Source organism: Anolis sagrei, chromosome 2 (genome assembly GCF_037176765.1).
Source record: "Anolis sagrei isolate rAnoSag1 chromosome 2, rAnoSag1.mat, whole genome shotgun sequence".
Taxonomy (NCBI): domain Eukaryota; kingdom Metazoa; phylum Chordata; class Lepidosauria; order Squamata; family Dactyloidae; genus Anolis; species Anolis sagrei.
Window position 1 is genome coordinate 7,104,795 of NC_090022.1, and position 19,028 is coordinate 7,123,822.

The following is a 19,028-nucleotide window of genomic DNA, read 5'->3' on the forward strand; positions in this document are numbered from 1 at the left end:
GTGTAGACTCTGCAAGGAAGCAGAAGAAACAATAGATCCCATCCTGAGCTGCTGCAAGAAGATCGCGCAGACAGACTACAAGCAGAGGCACAACACCATTGCTCAGATGATTCATTGGAACTTGTGCACAAATACCATCTGCCTGTGACAAAGAACTGGTGGGATCACAAGCCAGAAAAAGGTACAGAGAATGAACGCTTCAAACTCCTCTGGGACTTCTGGATTCAGACAGACAGAGTTTTGGAGCACAATACTCCTGACCTCATGATCGTGTTAAAAAACCAAGTATGGATCGTCGATGTCACAATCCCAGGTGACAGCAGGATTAAGAGAAACAACTGGAAAAGCTGACACGATACGAGGATTTAAAGATCAAACTGCAAAGACTCTGGCACAAGCCAGTGAAGGTGGTCCCAGTGGTGATCGGCACACTGGGTGCAGTGCCTAAAGACCTTGGCCTGCACTTGAGCAGCGGTGTTATGCCTCTGCTTGTAGTCTGTCTACGCGATCTTCTTGCAGCAGCTGAGGATGGGAACTATTGTTTCATCTGCTTCCTTGCAGAGTCTACACTTGGGATCTGTCGTTGACTTTTCAATTCTGGCTCTGATGGCCTTGGTTCGAATGGCTTGTTCTTGGGCTGCCAGAATCAGGCCCTCCTTTGTCTCCTTTTTCAGAGTCCCATTTGTGAGCCACAGCCATGTTTTTTTTGGTGCAGAAAGCAAAGTTTGTGTTTGCTGAACTACCAGGAAGCAATGGTGTCACTCTCTTAGACATATGGACCATTCTGGATTATAATATAATCAAAGATGGTGGGCAATAATGCTTATTTAAAATGCTTATTTAAAAGTGTGTATTGTTTGTACCACAAAGGCTCTTTCATGGCTTGTTGGAAGACCTAGGGTTCTGGGGCAGACTGGTAGAGGATGATAGGAGTTGTAGTCCTATCTGGAGGGCCATGTGTTTGTTGATCTGTTTTTGTTTGTACTACAAAGGCACTTCCATGGCTTGATGGATCTGCACCACATGTGGCACACATACCCTTCATTACTCAACTTAAAATACGGGCAGGGTTTTGGTGGGACTGGTAGGGGATGATAGGAGTTGTAGTCCTATCTGGAGGGCCATGTGTTTATCTGTTTTTGTTTGTACCACAAAGGCACTTCCATGGCTTGATGGATCTGCACCAAATGTGGCACACATACCCTTCATTACCCAACTTAAAATACGGGCAGGGTTTTGGTGGGACTGGTAGGAGATGATAGGAGTTGTAGTCCTATCTGGAGAGCCATGTGTTTCTTGATCTGTTTTTGTTTGTACTACAAAGGCACTTCAATGGCTTGATGGATCTGCATCAAATGTGGCACACATACCCTTCATTACCCAACTTAATATACGGACAGGGTTTTGGGGGGACTGGTAGAGGATGATAGGAGTTGTAGTCTTATCTGGAGGGCCATGTGTTTCTTGATCTGTTTTTGTTTGTACTACAAAGGCACTTCCATGGCTTGATGGATCTGCACCAAATGTGGCCCACATACCCTTCATTACCCAACTTAAAATACGGACGGGGTTTTGGAGAGACTAGCAGAGGATGATGGGAGTTGTAGTCTATCCACATCCGGAGAGCTATAGGTATCTCACCCACAATGGATCTGGACCCAACTTGGTACACAAACTCTTCAAAACTTAAAATAGTGAAGAAGTCACCTGATAGATGGGACTTGGAGTCCATAAGCTAGAGAACAGGAAAAATGGAAGATGGCTGACTGAAGGATCCAAAAGGATAGAGATTACGGAGAGGAAAAAGAGGAGGCACCATGAACTGTCCAAAAACTAATCTTTAGTGCATTTAAAAGTATGACTACACAAACTATTTTCAAAAATTACACTTCAGCCAGTTAGTTATATGTCACAATATATGCCAGGCTTGGGCCAACTTTCGCCCGCTCTCCAGGTGTTTTGGACTTCAACTCCCACAATTCCTAACAGCCTACCGGCTGTTAGGAATTGTGGGAGTTGAAGTCCAAAACACCTGGAGAGCAGGCCGAAGTTGGCCCATGTCTGATGTATAGGGTTTCTCTTACGTCCATTTCGTATAACGTGTAATGTCCTTAAACATGAGTTCTTTTTCAGTCCCTTGGCATTTCTATGACGACCCTTGGCATGTGCGTCGCTTGGTGCGTTTTGAGGACCGATTTGTGCGTGAAGCCCTTCCCGCACTCCATGCAAGCGTAGGGCCGCTCTCCCGTGTGGTTCATTTGGTGCGTCGTGAGGCCCCTTTTGTCGATGAAGCCCTTCCCACACTCCAGGCATTGATAGGGCTTCTCTCCCGTGTGGATACGCTGGTGCCGATCGAGGTGGGACCGCCAGTGGAAGGACTTCCCGCACTCGGGGCACTTGTGAGGCTTCTCCGAGGTGTGGACGACCTGGTGGGTCTTGAAGGATTTGTAGCTGAAGCTCTTCCCGCACTCCAGGCACTGGTAGGGCTTCTCCCCCATGTGGTTCAGCTGATGTGCCTTGAGATATCGCCGCTGGTTGAAGCGCTTCCCGCACTCCAGGCAGGCGTACGGCTTCTCTCCCGTGTGGATCAGCTCGTGCCTGTTGAGGTGCGGCCTTGAGTGGAAGCTCTTCCCACACTCCAGGCACTTGTAGGGCTTCTCCAAGGTGTGGACCACCTTGTGGGTCTTGAAGGATGACTTGTAGCTGAAGCCCATGCCGCACTCCTGGCATTTGTAGGGCTTCTCCCCTTTCTGGTTCATCTCGTACTCGGTGAGGATGGCCTTCACGGTCAAGGTACGCCCCGTTTCCTGGCACGTATAGACCTTCTCCCCCGTAGGACTTCCCTCAGAGTGTACGTTCCACTTGAAGCTCTCTCCCCACGGCAGACGCTCATCCGGCTTTTCCTCTGTGTCGTTCGTAATGCCAGAAGTCAAATGGAAGCCATTCTCAGAGATAAGACACTTGCTGTGCTCTTCACTTTCATCTGTTGCATCTTGGATTGCAATTTCACAGATGTCAACAGAAGCAAGCAATGGGTTCCCCTTCTGTTCCTCTTTCGCTTCTGTTCCTGAACTTGTCTCGTCCTCATGTGAACGTCCGGCCCTTTCTGGCTGCACTCTGCATGGAGATTCTTCATTCTCCATCTCACAACTATTATGACCTGGAGAGAGAAAACTGTATTATTGTTATTGATATTATTATTAGCATTATCACCTGCTTAAATATTATGAAGAACTAGTGTGATTATTTTTACTATCATTATCATCACCACCATCACCCTAAACATTATGAAGAACGTGTTGAACTCTGGCCTGGAATTACCTTTGCATCCAACAACACACAAGAACCCAGTATTTATTATTATTTATTTATTTGAAGTAATCATTTGAATGCTCTCAAATAAATCCAAGGAGAAGAAAGCTTTCAGCTTGGAAGCAGTGCATTTGGATCACCCTCCTCTCCTAAAGGGCCTGTTCTAGGGGATGCTGGGAGCTGTAGTCCGGAAGAGAGTGTAGATAGGCTATTGTGTGTTTTGTTTGCCAGGGGAGTCATTTTTGCACATGCGCTGTAGCGCCTTTTTGCTGTCTTTGGCTTTTAAAGTCCCTTCCACTATGTTTTTCAGTGTTTGTATGAGTGATGGTCACTTGTTGGCCTGATAGGTGTATTTTGTGCAAATTTCATGTCAATTCATCCAGTGGTTTTTGAGTTATGTTAATCCTGCAAACGAACATTACATTTTAATGTATTGTCGAAGGCTTTCATGGCTGGAATCACTGGGTTGTTGTAGGTTTTTCTGGGCTATATGGCCATGTTCTGGAGGCAATTTTTCTCCTGACGTTTTGCCCGCATCTATGGCAAGCATCGTCAGAGGTAGTGAGGTCTGTTGGAAGTAGGAAAAATGGGTTTATATATCTGTGGAATGACCAGGGTGAGACAAAGGACTTTTGTCTGCTGGAGCTAGGTGTGAATGTTTCAGCTGATCACCTTGATTAGCATTCAATGGCTTGGAAGTGCCCGGGGGGAATCCCTTGTTGAGAGTGATTTTATGTGGCTGTTTGTTTGATTGCGCCCAGACACGCATCAAGGAACATGAAAGGCACTGCAAACTACTCCAACCAGAGAAATCAGCCATAGCAGAGCACCTGAGGAACCAGCCTGGACACAGCATATTATATGAGAACACAGAAGTGCTGGACCATTCTCACAACCACCATGTCAGACTACACAGAGAAGCCATTGAAATCCACAAGCATGTGGAAGAAGAAACCATGAAAATGAACAAAATCTGGCTACCAGTATTAAAGGACTCAAAAATCACAACAGCAAAACAACAGAGAGGAAACAAACAGGCACATAAAATCACTCTCAACAAGGGATTCCCCCCGGGCACTTCCAAGCCATTGAATGCTAATCAAGGTGATCAGCTGAAACATTCACACTTAGCTCCAGCAGACAAAAGTCCTTTGTCTCACCCTGGTCATTCCACAGATATATAAACCCATTTTTCCTACTTCCAACAGACCTCACTCCCTCTGAGGATGCTTGCCATAGATGCAGGTGAAACATCAGGAGAAAAATTGCCTCCAGAACATGGCCATATAGCCCGGAAAACCTACAACAACAAATTACATTTTAATTTATATAGACTGCTGCAGCTCAACCAACAATTTATGATTTATATAACAGTACCTACACTTGGAAAGCATCGGCAATCCACTTCGGTAAGGATTAAACCTCTTTGGAGGTTCTTAAACAGAAGTTGGATGGCCATCTGTCAGGTGTGCTTTGAATGCAATTTTCCTGCTTCTTGGCCGAATGGGGTTGGACTGGATGGCCCAGGAGGTCTCTTCCAACTCTAGGATTCTATGATTCTATTATTCTAGGGGCTTAGAGGTGACCTAGGAAGCCCCACAAGACAAGAGTTATGTTTTGAGTTATGTTAATCCCACAAACGAACATTACATTTTTATTTATATAGATTATTAAACACATCACATATCACACAGAGACATAGCCATTGCCTGCAACAGTCCTGGGTCACTGAACTTTCAACTTTAATTTTAAATATTTCTATGAGATGGGCCGAACGCTTGGTTCTACAGCCAGGCCTTTAGCTGTCTCCTAAAGGTGAGAAGGGAGGGGTCAACCTGATCTCACTGGGGAGGGAGTTCCACAACCATGGGGCCACCACCGAGAAGACCCTGTCCCTCATCCCCACTAACCACACCTGTGATGCTGGTGGGGCCGAGAGCAGGACCTCTCTGGAAGATCTTAATCTACGAGCTGGTTCTTAGAGGGAGATATATTTGGACAGGTAAGTTGGACCAGCACTTGTGCTCGGTAGCGAATACGCATCTTCCTGGGATTCATTGTTCAAAAGATGATTCCAGTAAGAAAGGAAAGGCGTGGTATCCAAATAAAGTCTCTTGGACACATAAGGAGCTGCCACATGAGTGAGATCCTTACCTAGAGCGGCCACCGCCTCGTAATTCTCCTCCATGACTTCCTTATGGAGGGCCCTTTGCTCCGGACCCAGGAGGGCCCACTCCTCCTCAGCAAAACACACAAAGACGTCTTCGAAAGTCACCTGCAAGGAGACAAGGCATTCTGTTCTCCACCGCCCTCACTTTTAGGCAGAATCCCCATGTAGTTTTAAGCTAACCAAAGGAAAGTTTAAAGAGACGGTTTAGACCAGAGCTCTTAAAACTTTGTAAACAAAGGGCCGGTCAAAAAGGCTCTCTCTCTCGTCCCCACCAACCGTGCTTGTGAAGGTGGTGGGAGCGAAAGGAAGATCTTACGGTTCACGCTGGTTCGTAGAGCAGTGTTTCCCAACCTGGGGGTCGGGACCCCTTTGGGGGTCGTGAGGGGCTGTCAGAGGGGTCACCAAAGACCATCAGAAAACATAGTATTTTCTATTGGTCGTGGGGGTTCTTTGTGGGAAGTTTGGTCCACTTCTATCATTGGTGAGGTTCAGAATGCTATTTCATTGTGGGTGAACTATAAATCCCAGCAACTACAACTCCCAAATGCTGAGGTCTATTTTCCTCAAGCTCCACCAGTGTTCACATTTGGGGATATTGAGTATTTGTGCCAAATTTAGTCCAAATCCATCATTGTTTGAATCCACAGTGCTCTCTGGATGTAGGTGAACTACAACTCCAAAAATTCAAGGTCAATGTCCACCAGATCCTCCCAGTATTTCCTCTTGGTCATGGGAGTTCTGTGTGCCAGGTTTGGTTCAATTCCATTGTTGCTGAACTTCAGAATACTCTTTGATTGTAGGTGAACTATAAATCCCAGCAACTACAACTCCCAAATAGACAAAATCAATCCCCCCAACCCCACCAGTATTTGAATTTGGGCGTATCAGGTATTTGGGCCAAATTTGGTCCAGTGAATGAAAATCCATCCTGCATATCAGATATTTACATTACGATTCATAACAGTGGCAAAATGACAGTTATGAAGTAGCAACGAAAATAATGTTATGGTTGGGGGTCACTGCAACATGAGGAACTATACGAAGGGGTCGCGGCATTAGGAAGGTTGAGAACCACTGTGTAGAGGGAGATGCAATTGCGAAGACAGGTGGGGCCCAAACTGTTTAGGGCTTTATAGGTCATTACCTGCACCTTGAATTTGGCTCGGCAACTTATTGGCAGCCAGTGAAGCTGTTTTAAAAGGCGCGTTGTATGCTCCCTATAGTTTGCTCCAGTGAGGAGCCTGGCTGCTCGGACCCGTGGCCTTTGACCTGTGGGGTGCTGCAAAGTTCCATTCTATCCCCCATGCTTTTTAATATGGGAAGTCTGACTTGGCCACGGTAGTCCACGCTCTGGTTACATCCCGTTTAGACTACTGCAACGCTCTCTACGTGGGGTTGCCTTTGAAGACGGCCCGGAAGCTCCAATTAGTCCATCGCTCGGCAGCCATGATACTAACAGGAGCGGAGCGCAGGGAGCATACAACTCCTCTGCTGCACCAGCTCCACTGGCTGCCGATCTACAAGAGAGGAGATTCCATCTGAACATGAGGAAGAACTTCCTGACTGTGAGAGCCGTTCAGCAGTGGAACTCTCTGCCCTGGAGTGTGGTGGAGGCTCCTTCTTTGGAAGCTTTTAAGCAGAGGCTGGATGGCCATTTGTCAGGGGTGATTTGAATGCAATATTCCTGCTTCTTGGCAGAATGGGGTTGGACTGGATGGCCCATGAGGTCTCTTCCAACTCTTTGATTCTATGATTCTATGATTCTATGATTCTATCTGCTACCGGGCTCAATTCAAAGTGCTGGCGTTGGCCTTTAAAGCCCTAAACGGTTCTGGCCCAACTTACCTATCCGAACGTATCTCGGCCTATCAGCCCGCCAGGACCCTAAGATCTTCTGGGGAGGCCCTGCTCTCTATCCCGCCTGCTTCACAGGTGCGGCTGGCGGGGACGAGAGACAGGGCCTTTTCTGTGGTGGCCCCGCGGCTATGGAACGCCCTCCCCATGGAGGTAAGATCAGCCCCCTCATTGATGGTTTTCTGGAAAAGACTAAAAACCTGGATGTTCGAGCAGGCGTTCGGTTAACTCAGTGCAATAAGTGTAATGATTGAAGGACTGGCATTTTGGATGACAAAACTGGATCGCGATTTTAGTCAAGAGATGAATTGGATTGTTTATTGATATATGTATTGTGGATTGTGTTTTTATGCTTTTAAACTGTATACTGTTGTTTGTTATAAGTTGTTGTAAACCGCGTTGAGTCGCCGGCTAGGCTGAGAAACGGCGGTATACAAGTATAGCAAATAAATAAATAAATAAATAAATAATATCTACATGAAACCACTGGGTGAGGTCATCCGGAGTTTTGGAGTTGGGTGCCATCTGTATGCAGATGACGCCCAGCTCTACTACTCATTTCCACCAAACTCCAGACCCTGAACCAGTGTCTGACTGCTGTAATGGACTGGATGAGGGCTAACAGGTTGAAGCTTAATCCAAACAAGACAGAGGTCCTCTTGGTCAGTCGTGGGGCTGACCGGGGTATTGGATGGCAACCTGTGCTCGATGGGATTACACTCCCCCTGAGGGCACAGGTCCGTAGCTTGGGGGTCCTCTTGGATTCAACGCTGTCACTTGATGCTCAGGTGTCGGCCGGGAGGGCCTTTGCACAACTCAAACTTGTGCACCAGCTTTTATTTGTCGTGTCAGGGCAACCAGTCGATTATATTACATTTCTAACAAAACAAAGCAAACAGACAGACAAAATATAAAATTTGTGAGTTTGGTAGCTGATTAAATGTCCTTTGACCAGTATCTGGCCACTTGGAGTGCTTCTGGTGTTGCAAGAAGGTCCTCCCTTGTGCATGTGGCAGGACTCAGGTTGCATTGCAGCAGGTGGTCAGTGGTTTGCTCCTCTCCACACTCACATGTTGTGGGTTCCACTTTGTGGCCCCATTTCTGAAGGTTGGCTCTGCATCTCGTGGTGCCAGAGCGCGGTCTGTTCAGCGCCTTCCAAGTCGCCCAGTCCTCTATGTGCCCAGGGGGGAGTCTCTCATTTGGTATCAGCCATTGGTTGAGGTTCTGGGTTTGAGCCTGCCACTTTTGGACTCTCGCTTGCTGAGGTGTTCCAGCGAGTGTCTCTGTAGATCTTAGAAAATTATTTCTAGATTTAAGTCGTTGACGTGCTGAAATCTAGAAATAGTTTTCTAAGATGTGCACCAGCTGCAACCATACATTTGGTATCAGCCATTGGTTGAGGTTCTGGGTTTGAGCCTGCCACTTTTGGACTCTCGCTTGCTGAGGTGTTCCAGCGAGTGTCTCTGTAGATCTTAGAAAACTATTTCTAGATTTAAGTCGTTGACGTGCTGAAATCTAGAAATAGTTTTCTAAGATGTGCACCAGCTGCAACCATACCTTGTGAAATCTGACTTAGCCAGCGTGGTCCATGCCTTGGTTACATCCAGATCAGACTATTACAATGTGCTCTATGTGGGGCTGCCCTTGAAGACGGCCCGGAAGCTCCAATTTGTCCAACTGGCATCACTAATTGGAGCGACTTACAGGTCTACCCTGTTTGGGGAAACAGGGTTTGGGGAAAATAGAATCTTGACATTTGGGAGTTGTAGTTGCTGGGATTTATAGTTCACCTATAATCACAGAGCATGCTGAACCCCACCAATGATAGAATTGGGCCAAACCTCCCACACAGAACCCTATGTAGGCCACAGCAACGCGTGGCAGGGAACGGCTAGTTTTAAATAAAACTACAAAGACAACTGCTGGTGTGTTCTTTGGTGTCTTAAGCAAGGTGGTTCTACTTTGAGGTGAGACAATACTTTGGGAACAAGCAAAGACCACAGTGCACTGCATCCTTCTCGACAGGTGCTTTCTTACCTGGTCCAGGTGCCCAGAAGTCATTTCCACTCCATCCAGAAGAAGAGATGGACGACTACAGCTTTCTAGCATCCTTGGCTCATCCCCTGGGTTTGGCAAAGAAACCATAACAATAATATAGGAGTCATTTTTAATTTGCTTTTCAAACTTCTAAATTCAAGAAGTCCCACGGTGCCATCACCAGAGATTCTCAAAGGAAAAAAGACAAGGAAGGGAAGAAAGGGAAAGTAGGTCTCCTGGCATCTTTGGCACATGAATCTTGAGCTCTGGCTAAGTTGTTGTTGTGTGCCTTCAAACAGTTTCTGACCTATGGGAACACTAAGGTGCACTTACTACTACTACTACTGGGTCTTAGTCCTTCAGTGCGTCTCCGCTGGGCATTGAACATAAAATCACACTGGAAGACCTAGAAATAACTAGGAAAATATTTTCTACTGCTGTATGGCCATGTTCTAGCAGCATTTTCTCCTGATGTTTCACCTGCATATGAGGCTGGCATCTGCTGTCTGGAGGACTCCTATGTCTGGGTGGTGTTTATTAGTTACTATCTTGATTCTGATGTTTCTCAATATGAGTAGCCACATTTTGTTTATTTTCATGCATCCAGATAGCAAGTAATCAAGGGTTATGAAACACCACCCAGACAAAGGATGTCTCCAGGCAATAAACACGCCAAGGAACCAAAGGCCTGGCTACTTCAAGGAAGATGCCTTCACTATTGACTCTTCTCAGTTACTCAAATGTTCATGGATGGATCCCACTCAAACTCTTGCAAATCAGGCTTGATGTGTTGTCGAAGGCCTCCAGGCAAACAACAGCCGGGTTCCCTCTGTGCAAATACCCCTTCTGATTAACCTTGCAGCTACAAGGCTACTCAATACCAATCAAGCTTGCTAAGGAATCCCACTGGAGCATTGCAGCGCACCCAAATACCTGGGAGTCACTCTGGACTGTGCTCTGACCTACAGGAAGACCTACCTCAATATCAAGTAAAAAGTGGGTGTAGAAACAATATCATATGAAAGTTGACTGGCACAACCTGGGGATCACAACCAGACACAGTGAAGGCATCTGCCCTTGTGCTTTGCTACTCTGCTGCTGAGTACGCATGTCCAGTGTGGAACACATCTCACCATGTTAAAACAGTGGATGTGGCTACAGAGATACTCACAGGAATACCTCAGCAAGCGAGAGTCCAAAAGTGGCAGGCTCAAACCCAGCATCTTAATCCATGGCTGATACCAAATGAGAGACTCCCCCCTGGGCACACAGAAAACTGGGCGACTTGGAAGGCGCTGAACAGACTGCGCTCTGGCACCATGAGATGCAGAGCCAACCTTAAGAAATGGGGCCACAAAGTGGAATCCACGACATGTGAGTGCGGAGAAGAGCAAACCAAAGACCACCAATGCAACCTGAGCCCTGCCACATGCACCATGGAGGACCTTCTTATAGCAACACCAGAGACACTCCAAGTGGCCAGCTACTGGTCAAAGGACATTTAATAGAATTCCAAGTCTGCAAATTTTGTGTTTTGTTTGTTTGCTTGTTTGTTTTTTAATGCAATACAACTGTCTGGTTCATTCCTGACATGATAAATAAATAATTGCAACATTCACACTTGCCTCAAACAAACAAGGCTTCTTTTCCTGACCCTGGACATTCTACCGGTATATATACACTCCACTTGCCTCACTGCCAGCGGAACCTCCGGAGATGCCAGCCACAGATGCAGGCAAAACGTCAGGAGAATGCAGATGGGAACATAGCCATACAGCCCAAAAAAGTTGTAGCAACCAACTGAAGCTTGGCCTTTGTAGGTTTTTTCGGGCTATATGGCCATGTTCTGGAGGCATTCTCTCCTGACGTTTCGCCTGCATCTATGGCAAGCATCCTCAGAGGTAGTGAGGTCTGTTGGAACTAGGAAAAGGGGTTTATATATCTGTGGAAAGACCAGGGTGGGACAAGGAATTCTTGTCTTCCGGAGCTAGGTGTGAATGTTTCAACTGACCACCTTGATTAGCATTTAATGGCTTGGAAGTGCCTGGGGGGAATCTTTTGTTGAGAGTGATTTGATGTGCCTGATTGTTTCCTCTCTGTTGTTTTGCTGTTGTAATTTTTGAGTTTTTTAATACTGGTAGCCAGATTTTGTTCATTTTCATGGTTTCTTCCTTTCTGTTGAAATTGTCCACATGCTTGTGTTTTTTAACAGACATTGGTTCTTTCTCCCACCCTAGATATTCCACACTCCTCTTCCATTACCACCATCAGATCCCTGAAGATGCCAGCCACAGATGCAGGCAAAACATCAGGAAAAAATGCTGCGAGAACACGGCCACAAAGCCCAGAAACTACCCAATGCCCCTGTGTTTTAGGAGAGCTTTTTCAATCAAGAATCCTCACCTGAAGGAGTGACCTCTGCGTTGTCCTCCTGCTTGATGTCTGGTGGGATCTCCTGGGCCTGAAGGACATCACTGTCTGGCTGCTGCTCCTCCTGCTTCTTTGCACTGTCTTCTTTCTGATTGAGGAGGAACCCTTCAGCCAAGGCCACCGCCTGGAGACCACTTCCCACTCCGCACTTCCAGACCCAGCGCTCCATCTCCGGAGGAAGGATGGCCAGGAATTGCTCCAGAATCACCAAATCCAGCATCTCAGCCTTGGAGTGTTGGTCTGGCTTCAGCCACTGGCAACAGAGATCATGGAGTCGGGTCCAAATTTTCCGTGGCCCTTCCACCTCCCGGTAGTGGAGCTGCCTGAAGTGTCGTCGATGAAACTCTGAGCTGAGTGCGTCTTTATCCAGGACATCTTGTGTTCCCTTTCCCCATAATCCCTCACTTCCTTCACAATACACGACATCTGGAACACTTCCTCCCTTGGCACTGTGTGGCTTTAACTCCTCTGCCTTCAGCCTGGGCTCCAGAGCCAACTCCATGGCAGCCAAAGGGAAGGAGGTCTTCTCCGTCAAATTATTTCATGAAACGCCTGACACAGGAGCCCTGGGTATCAAACAAAACCCAATATTAGAAGCATTCTTGGAGAAACTCACCAAACCTGGGTTGCTTCTGAGTGTTCTCACAGGAGGAAAAGGCAAAAGACCGTGGCAGTGAATATTTATTTATTTTTATTTATTGTATCAGAAGCCTTCTCTGCTGTGGCTCCCCGACTTTGGAACTCACGACCTGGTGAGAATAGGCAAGCCCCCCACCTTAGCAGCCTTCAAGAAAAATTTGGAAACTTGGCTCTTCCGATGTGCCTTTGGAGAGTGACCATTTATCCCATTTCTGCTTGCTCCATCTACAGCAGCGTTTCTCAACCTGGGGGTCGGGACCCCTGGAGGGGTCGCAAGGGGGTATCAGAGGGGTCGCCAAAGACCATCAGGAAACACAGTATTTTCTGTTGCTCATGAGGGTTACATGTGGGAAGTTTGGCCCAATTCTATCGTTGGTGGAGTTCAGTTTGCTCTTTGATTGTAGGTGAACTATAAATCCCAGCAACCACAACTCCCAAATGTCAAGGTTTATTTTCCTAAACTCCACCAGTGTTCACATATGGGCATATTGAGTTTTCATGCCAAGTTTGGTCCAGATCCATAACTGTTTGAGTCCACAATGCTCTCTGGATGTAGCTGAACTACAACTCCAAAACTCAAGGTCAATGCACACCAAACCCTTCCAGTATTTTCTGTTGGTATTTATTATTATTATTATTATTATTATTATTAACTTTATTTGTACCCCGCTAGCATCTCCCGAAGGACTCGATGCGGCTTACACGGGCCGAAGCCACAAAACACAATACAATAGAAAACATAACACAGCAATAAACAAAGCAAATCAAACAATTAAGCAAAATAACCACAATGACAATACATCAAGACACTATTAAAACTGGTTCGGCCAGCGCAATGGGGTACAGGGTTAAAAGTGCTGAGATGGCAGGAGGAACATAGGATTAAAGTGCGGTGTGCAGCAACATTAGTTGTGCTAAAGTGCATCTAGGACTTGGGATGGGGATTCCTAATCTGCGAAGGCACATCGGAACAGCCAAGTTTTTAGGTTCTTTCTGAAAGCTGCCAAAGTAGGGGCCTGACGAAGCTCTTTTGGAAGGGCATTCCAAAGTCGGGGAGCCGCCACAGAGAAGGCCCTGTCCCGCGTCCCCACCAAGCGCGCTTGCGACGTAGGTGGGATAACGAGCAGGGCCTCCCCAGATGACTGGAGCGAGCGTGTGGGTTCGTAGATGGAGATGCGGTCACGCAGGTAGGGTGGTCCCAAACCGTTCAGGGCTTTGTAGGTGAGCACCTGCACCTTGAATTGGGCTCGGAAAATAAATGGCAGCCAGTGGAGCTCCTTGAACAAGCTATGTGTGCCAAGATTGGTTCAATTCCATTGTTGGTGGAGTTCATAATGCTCTTTGATTGCCAGTGAACCATAAATCCCAGAAACTACAACTTCCAAATGACAAAATCAACCCCCCCCCCCCACCCCACCCTACCATTATTCAAATTTGGGCATATTGGGTATTTGTGCCAAATTTAGTCCAGAGAATGAAAACACATCCTGCATATCAGATACTTACATTACGATTCATAACAGTATTACAGTTATTAAAGTAGTAACGAAAATATTTTATGGTTGGGGGTCACCACAACATGAGGAATGGTATTAAGGGGTCGCGGCATTAGGAAGGTTGAGAAACCCTGATCTACAGTGTTGCCCCCATGATGCCCTTCCCCCCATCCTAAACTGAAAGCATAACCCCACTGTTCATGCTTTTGGGGCTCCCCCCAATTACATATTTTCCTCCCTACCTCACCCAGGGTTTTATTATTTTACCTTGTCCATTTGGCCTGCCCATTTTGTTCAATTTTATAATGTGCTAATTTGTTTTATTTTGCTACTATCATCATCATTTTATTACTTATTAATCACTCTCCATCCAAGATGCTCTAGGCGATTTACAAGCTAAATTGTAAAGGATAAAAAGATCTTCTGGAGGGGCCCTGCTCTCGGTCCCACCTCCTTCGCAATCGCGTCTGGTGGGGGCGAGGGACAGGGCCTTCTCGGTGGTGGCCCCTCAGCTCTGGAACTCTCTCCCGCTGGAGATTAGATCTGCCCCTTCCCTCCTGACTTTCAGAAAGCTGGTAAAATCTTGGCTTTGGAATATAGCATTTGCAGAATGATGATCGAGTCAATATCTGCTGACCACACCGGCGGATGGTGATGAATTTGTGATTTTACTTTGACGACCTGGCTTCTTGTAATTGTATGATCTGTATTTTAATGTATTTTATGTATTAATGTATTATGATGCTATAATGTTTATCCTACTTGGGTATGAAGTTCCTGCTGTTAGCCGGCCTGAGTCCCTTTTCGGAGGTCGAGAAGACTGGGTTATAAAAGCTCTAAATAAATAAATAAATAAATAAATAAAATACAGATATTGATAAAATAATCTCAGCCTAATCGGGCTGAAAAATGCGGTATAGAAATAAAGCAAATAAATAAAAATAAATATGTATTTAATTCTGATGTAATTTTTTTGTTGTCTGCATTCTGTATTTTATTTTGCTGTAATCTATCTTTGGGCTTGGCCTCATGTTAGCCACCCCAAGTCCCCTTTGGGGAGATGGTGGCGGGGTATAAATAAAATTTATCATCATCATCATCATTATTATTTGAAACACAACAAGATGAGCCCACAGCAGACACTCTACTGGCTGTTGAATTGGATCACACGTCAGACACTTCCCAAGTATCTGACGACTAAAATGATCAAGGGTCTGGAGAGCAAGCCCTATGAGGAGCGGCTTAGGGAACTGGGCATGTTTAGCCTGAAGAAGAGAAGGCTGAGAGGAGACATGATAGCCATGTATAAATATGTGAGAGGAAGCCACAGGGAGGAGGAGAGAGCAAGCTTGTTTTCTGCTTCCTTGGAGACTAGGACGCGGAACAATGGCTTCAAACTACAAGAGAGGAGATTCCATCTGAACATTAGGAAGAACTTCCTGACTGTGAGAGCCGTTCAGCAGTGGAACTCTCTGCCCCGGAGTGTGGTGGAGGCTCCTTCTTTGGAAGCTTTTAAGCAGAGGCTGGATGTCCATCTGTCAGGGGTGATTTGAATGCAATATTCCTGCTTCTTGGCAGGGGGTTGGACTGGATGGCCCATGAGGTCTCTTCCAACTCTTTGATTCTATGATTCTATGATTCTAATGTATCGGTGAATAATGCGTACAGATCCCATTAAGGTGGCCTTTTGCAGCTGACAGATCGTAATTTTGTCAGCGCCGATTGTGTTTAAGTGAAGGCCAAGGTCTTTAGGCACTGTACCCAGTGTGCCGATCACCACTGGGACCACCTCTACTGGTTTGTGCAGAGTCTTTGCAGTTTGATGTAAGGTGGCAGATGGTAATTTTGTCAGCGCCGATTGTGTTTAAGTGCAGGCCAAGGCCTTTAGGCACTGCACCCAGTGTGCCGATCACCACTGGGACCACCTCTACTGGTTTGTGCCAGTCTTTGCAGTTTGATGTAAGGTGGCAGATGGTAATTTTGTCAGCGCCGATTGTGTTTAAGTGCAGGCCAAGGTCTTTAGGCACTGCACCCAGTGTGCCGATCACCACTGGGACCACCTCTACTGGTTTGTGCCAGTCTTTGCAGTTTGATGTAAGGTGGCAGATGGTAATTTTGTCAGCGCCGATTGTGTTTAAGTGCAGGCCAAGGCCTTTAGGCACTGCACCCAGTGTGCCGATCACCACTGGGACCACCTCTACTGGTTTGTGCCAGTCTTTGCAGTTTGATGTAAGGTGGCAGATGGTAATTTTGTCAGCGCCGATTGTGTTTAAGTGCAGGCCAAGGCCTTTAGGCACTGTACCCAGTGTGCCGATCACCACTGGGACCACCTCTACTGGTTTGTGCAGAGTCTTTGCAGTTTGATGTAAGGTGGCAGATGGTAATTTTGTCAGCGCCGATTGTGTTTAAGTGCAGGCCAAGGCCTTTAGGCACTGCACCCAGTGTGCCGATCACCACTGGGACCACCTCTACTGGTTTGTGCCAGTCTTTGCAGTTTGATGTAAGGTGGCAGATGGTAATTTTGTCAGCGCCGATTGTGTTTAAGTGCAGGCCAAGGCCTTTAGGCACTGCACCCAGTGTGCCGATCACCACTGGGACCACCTCTACTGGTTTGTGCCACAATCTTTGCAGTTTCACCTTTAAATCCTATTATTATTATTATTATTATTATTATTATTATTATTATTATTGCTCTGCATCCTACTCTCCAGGGTAGCAGAAAACAAGCTTGCTCCCTCCTCCCTATGACTTCCCTTTACATATTTATACATGGCTCTCATCATGTCTCCTCTCAGCCTTTCTTCTCAACGCTAAACATGGCCAGCTCTTTAAGCCACTCCTCATAGGGCTTGTTCTCCAGACCCTTGATCATTTTAGTCACCCTCCTCTGGACACATTCCAGCTTGTCAACATCTCTCTTCAATAATTTCACTGTGAGATAGATCTGATCTCCATATCTCCCAGTCCAGCCCTCTTCTGTCATGCAAGAGGACACCATCCAATCCCTCCCTGCAGATGGCCATCCTGCCTGAGTCCACAAGGAGGGGGCCATTGGGGTAATACACTGGGGGGACTCACCAGATTCTTCTCCCCTTGGAAGTAGACAAGGACCCAGCCCTATTCCTCTTCCTAGTCCTCCTCCTCCTCCTTCTCTACTCTGGATGCTTCCTCCCTTGAAGCCACCTGGGCTCCTCCTTCCCCAGGAAGAGTGTCAGGAAGGGGCGGAGCCTCTCACCAGGAAGTGCTGCTGCTTGAACCGCCCCTCTAGGATTTCCTAGTCCTCCAGTTCTTGTCTCCTCTCCTTGGAGGAATCCCAGACAGCTTGTGCCTTGTGTCCAAATTTGGTGTCAATTCCCCCAGTGGTTTTTGAGTTATGTTAATCCCACAAACAAGCATGACATTTTTATTTATATAGATTTATTTATTTATATCCTGCCCTCTCTCCCCAAAGGGACTCAGGGCGGATTACAAGAAATAACAAATATGGCAAACATTCAGTGCCACAAAACAAATAAACAGCCCCCAAGGGAAAACATAAAATGAAATAGACTATAAGTTACTAGCCGTCCCCTGCCACACGTTGCTGTGGCCCATTCTGCGTATATGTGTTTTGTGTGTGTATATATGTATATATGTAGAATCAAAGAATCCTAGAATTGGAAGAGACCTCGTGGGCCATCCAGTCCAACCCCATTCTGCCAAGAAGCAGGAATATTGCATTCAAATCACCCCTGACAGATGGCCATCAATGTTTAACATTTACACAACTGACCAACCCCTGCCAGAAGACACAGAAAGTTTAATCTATGCTGACGATCGTGCCATCACCGCTCGAGCAGGGAATTTTGAAATGAATCATAGAATCAAAGAGTTGGAAGAGACCTCGTGGGCCATCCAGTCCAACCCCATTCTGCCAAGAAGCAGGAATATTGCATTCAAATCACCCCTGACAGATGGCCATCCAGCCTCTGTTTAAAAGCTTCCAAAGAAGGAGCCTCCACCACACTCCGGGGCAGAGAGTTCCACTGCTGAACGGCTCTCACAGTCAGGAAGTTCTTCCTCATGTTCAGGTGGAATCTCCTTTCCATCAGGAGCCGAGGGGCCTTCTAAGCAAGGTGAAAGAAGAAAGGGCAAAAGCTGGGCTGCAGTTAAACAAAAAACAAAACAAAAACAAAACAGTGTGATGGCAACCAGACTGATTGGAAACTGGGAAATAGAGGGAGAAAACGTGGAGGCCATGACAGGGTTTGTATTTCTGATATCGAGCTGCTTTTAGGAGGATCTCCCGAGCTAAGGAGATATGATAGCCATGTATAAATATGTGAGAGGAAGCCACAGGGAGGAGGGAGCAAGCTTGTTTTCTGCTTCCTTGGAGACTAGGACGCGGAACAATGGCTTCAAACTACAAGAGAGGAGATTCCATCTGAACATTAGGAAGAACTTCCTGACTGTGAGAGCCGTTCAGCAGTGGAACTCTCTGCCCCGGAGTGTGGTGGAGGCTCCTTCTTTGGAAGCTTTTAAACAGAGGCTGGATGGCCATCTGTCAGGGGTGATTTGAATGCAATATTCCTGCTTCTTGGCAGGGGGTTGGACTGGATGGCCCATGAGGTCTCTTCCAACTCTTTGATTCTATGATTCTATGATTCTAAGGAGATCCCGAGGACTGCACCAAAGAGAGTCCTTAATAAACCTTGGTGAGGCCAGTGAAGCCAATTTCAGCAATTTAAAATATTAATATTTAAAATAATAAATCCTCATCAAAGTGGAAGAAGGTTTTCAAGCGACCGAGGCGTTTATTTGCGATTCAGCTGATATCGGATGCATTGCAGGAATCATTCCACCACAAGCATACTGCTAGGCATTTTACAAGCATATTTATAGACAAAATACAAAGGAAAACATTTCAAATGTCCCACCCGCCCTCTGCCTCTGGAGAGCCAATCAGCAGGCTTTCCTTGCTTCTGAGTATGGACGAATCAGAAGCAGGCAAGGCAGGACAACCGCAGGCCATGGGGAAATGATGGGATTACAGATTGCCAGCCAGAATGGAATGCGAGGCTTTGTCTTGGCCGGCAAGGTGTGACCGCTGT

General features: G+C 46.5%; 1 protein-coding gene across 1 annotated transcript; it reads right to left on the bottom strand.

Annotated features, from left to right (window-relative positions):
• Positions 1-1,820: 1,820 nt before the first annotated feature.
• On the bottom strand, positions 1,821-17,166 carry LOC137096278 (zinc finger protein 2-like). Its single transcript, XM_067465320.1, has 5 exons — positions 17,017-17,166; positions 11,777-12,369; positions 9,374-9,459; positions 5,467-5,587; positions 1,821-3,160 (listed from the first exon to the last, which is right to left on the bottom strand). Exons 2-5 carry the CDS (start codon positions 12,303-12,305, stop codon positions 2,130-2,132), a joined length of 1,767 nt encoding a protein of 588 aa, XP_067321421.1. The 5' UTR covers positions 12,306-12,369; positions 17,017-17,166; the 3' UTR covers positions 1,821-2,129.
• Between the last annotated feature and the right edge of the window lie 1,862 nt (positions 17,167-19,028).

Excerpts from the sequence above, each read along its gene's own strand:
- LOC137096278 (XM_067465320.1), bottom strand. The coding sequence starts at position 12,305 with ATGGAGTTGGCTCTGGAGCCCAGGCTGAAGGCAGAGGAGTTAAAGCCA. Across the intron at positions 5,588-9,373 it reads CTTCTGGGCACCTGGACCAG|GTGACTTTCGAAGACGTCTT; the intron begins GTAAGAAAGCAC and ends GTCTCCTTGCAG. Across the intron at positions 3,161-5,466 it reads CGAGGCGGTGGCCGCTCTAG|GTCATAATAGTTGTGAGATG; the intron begins GTAAGGATCTCA and ends TTCTCTCTCCAG.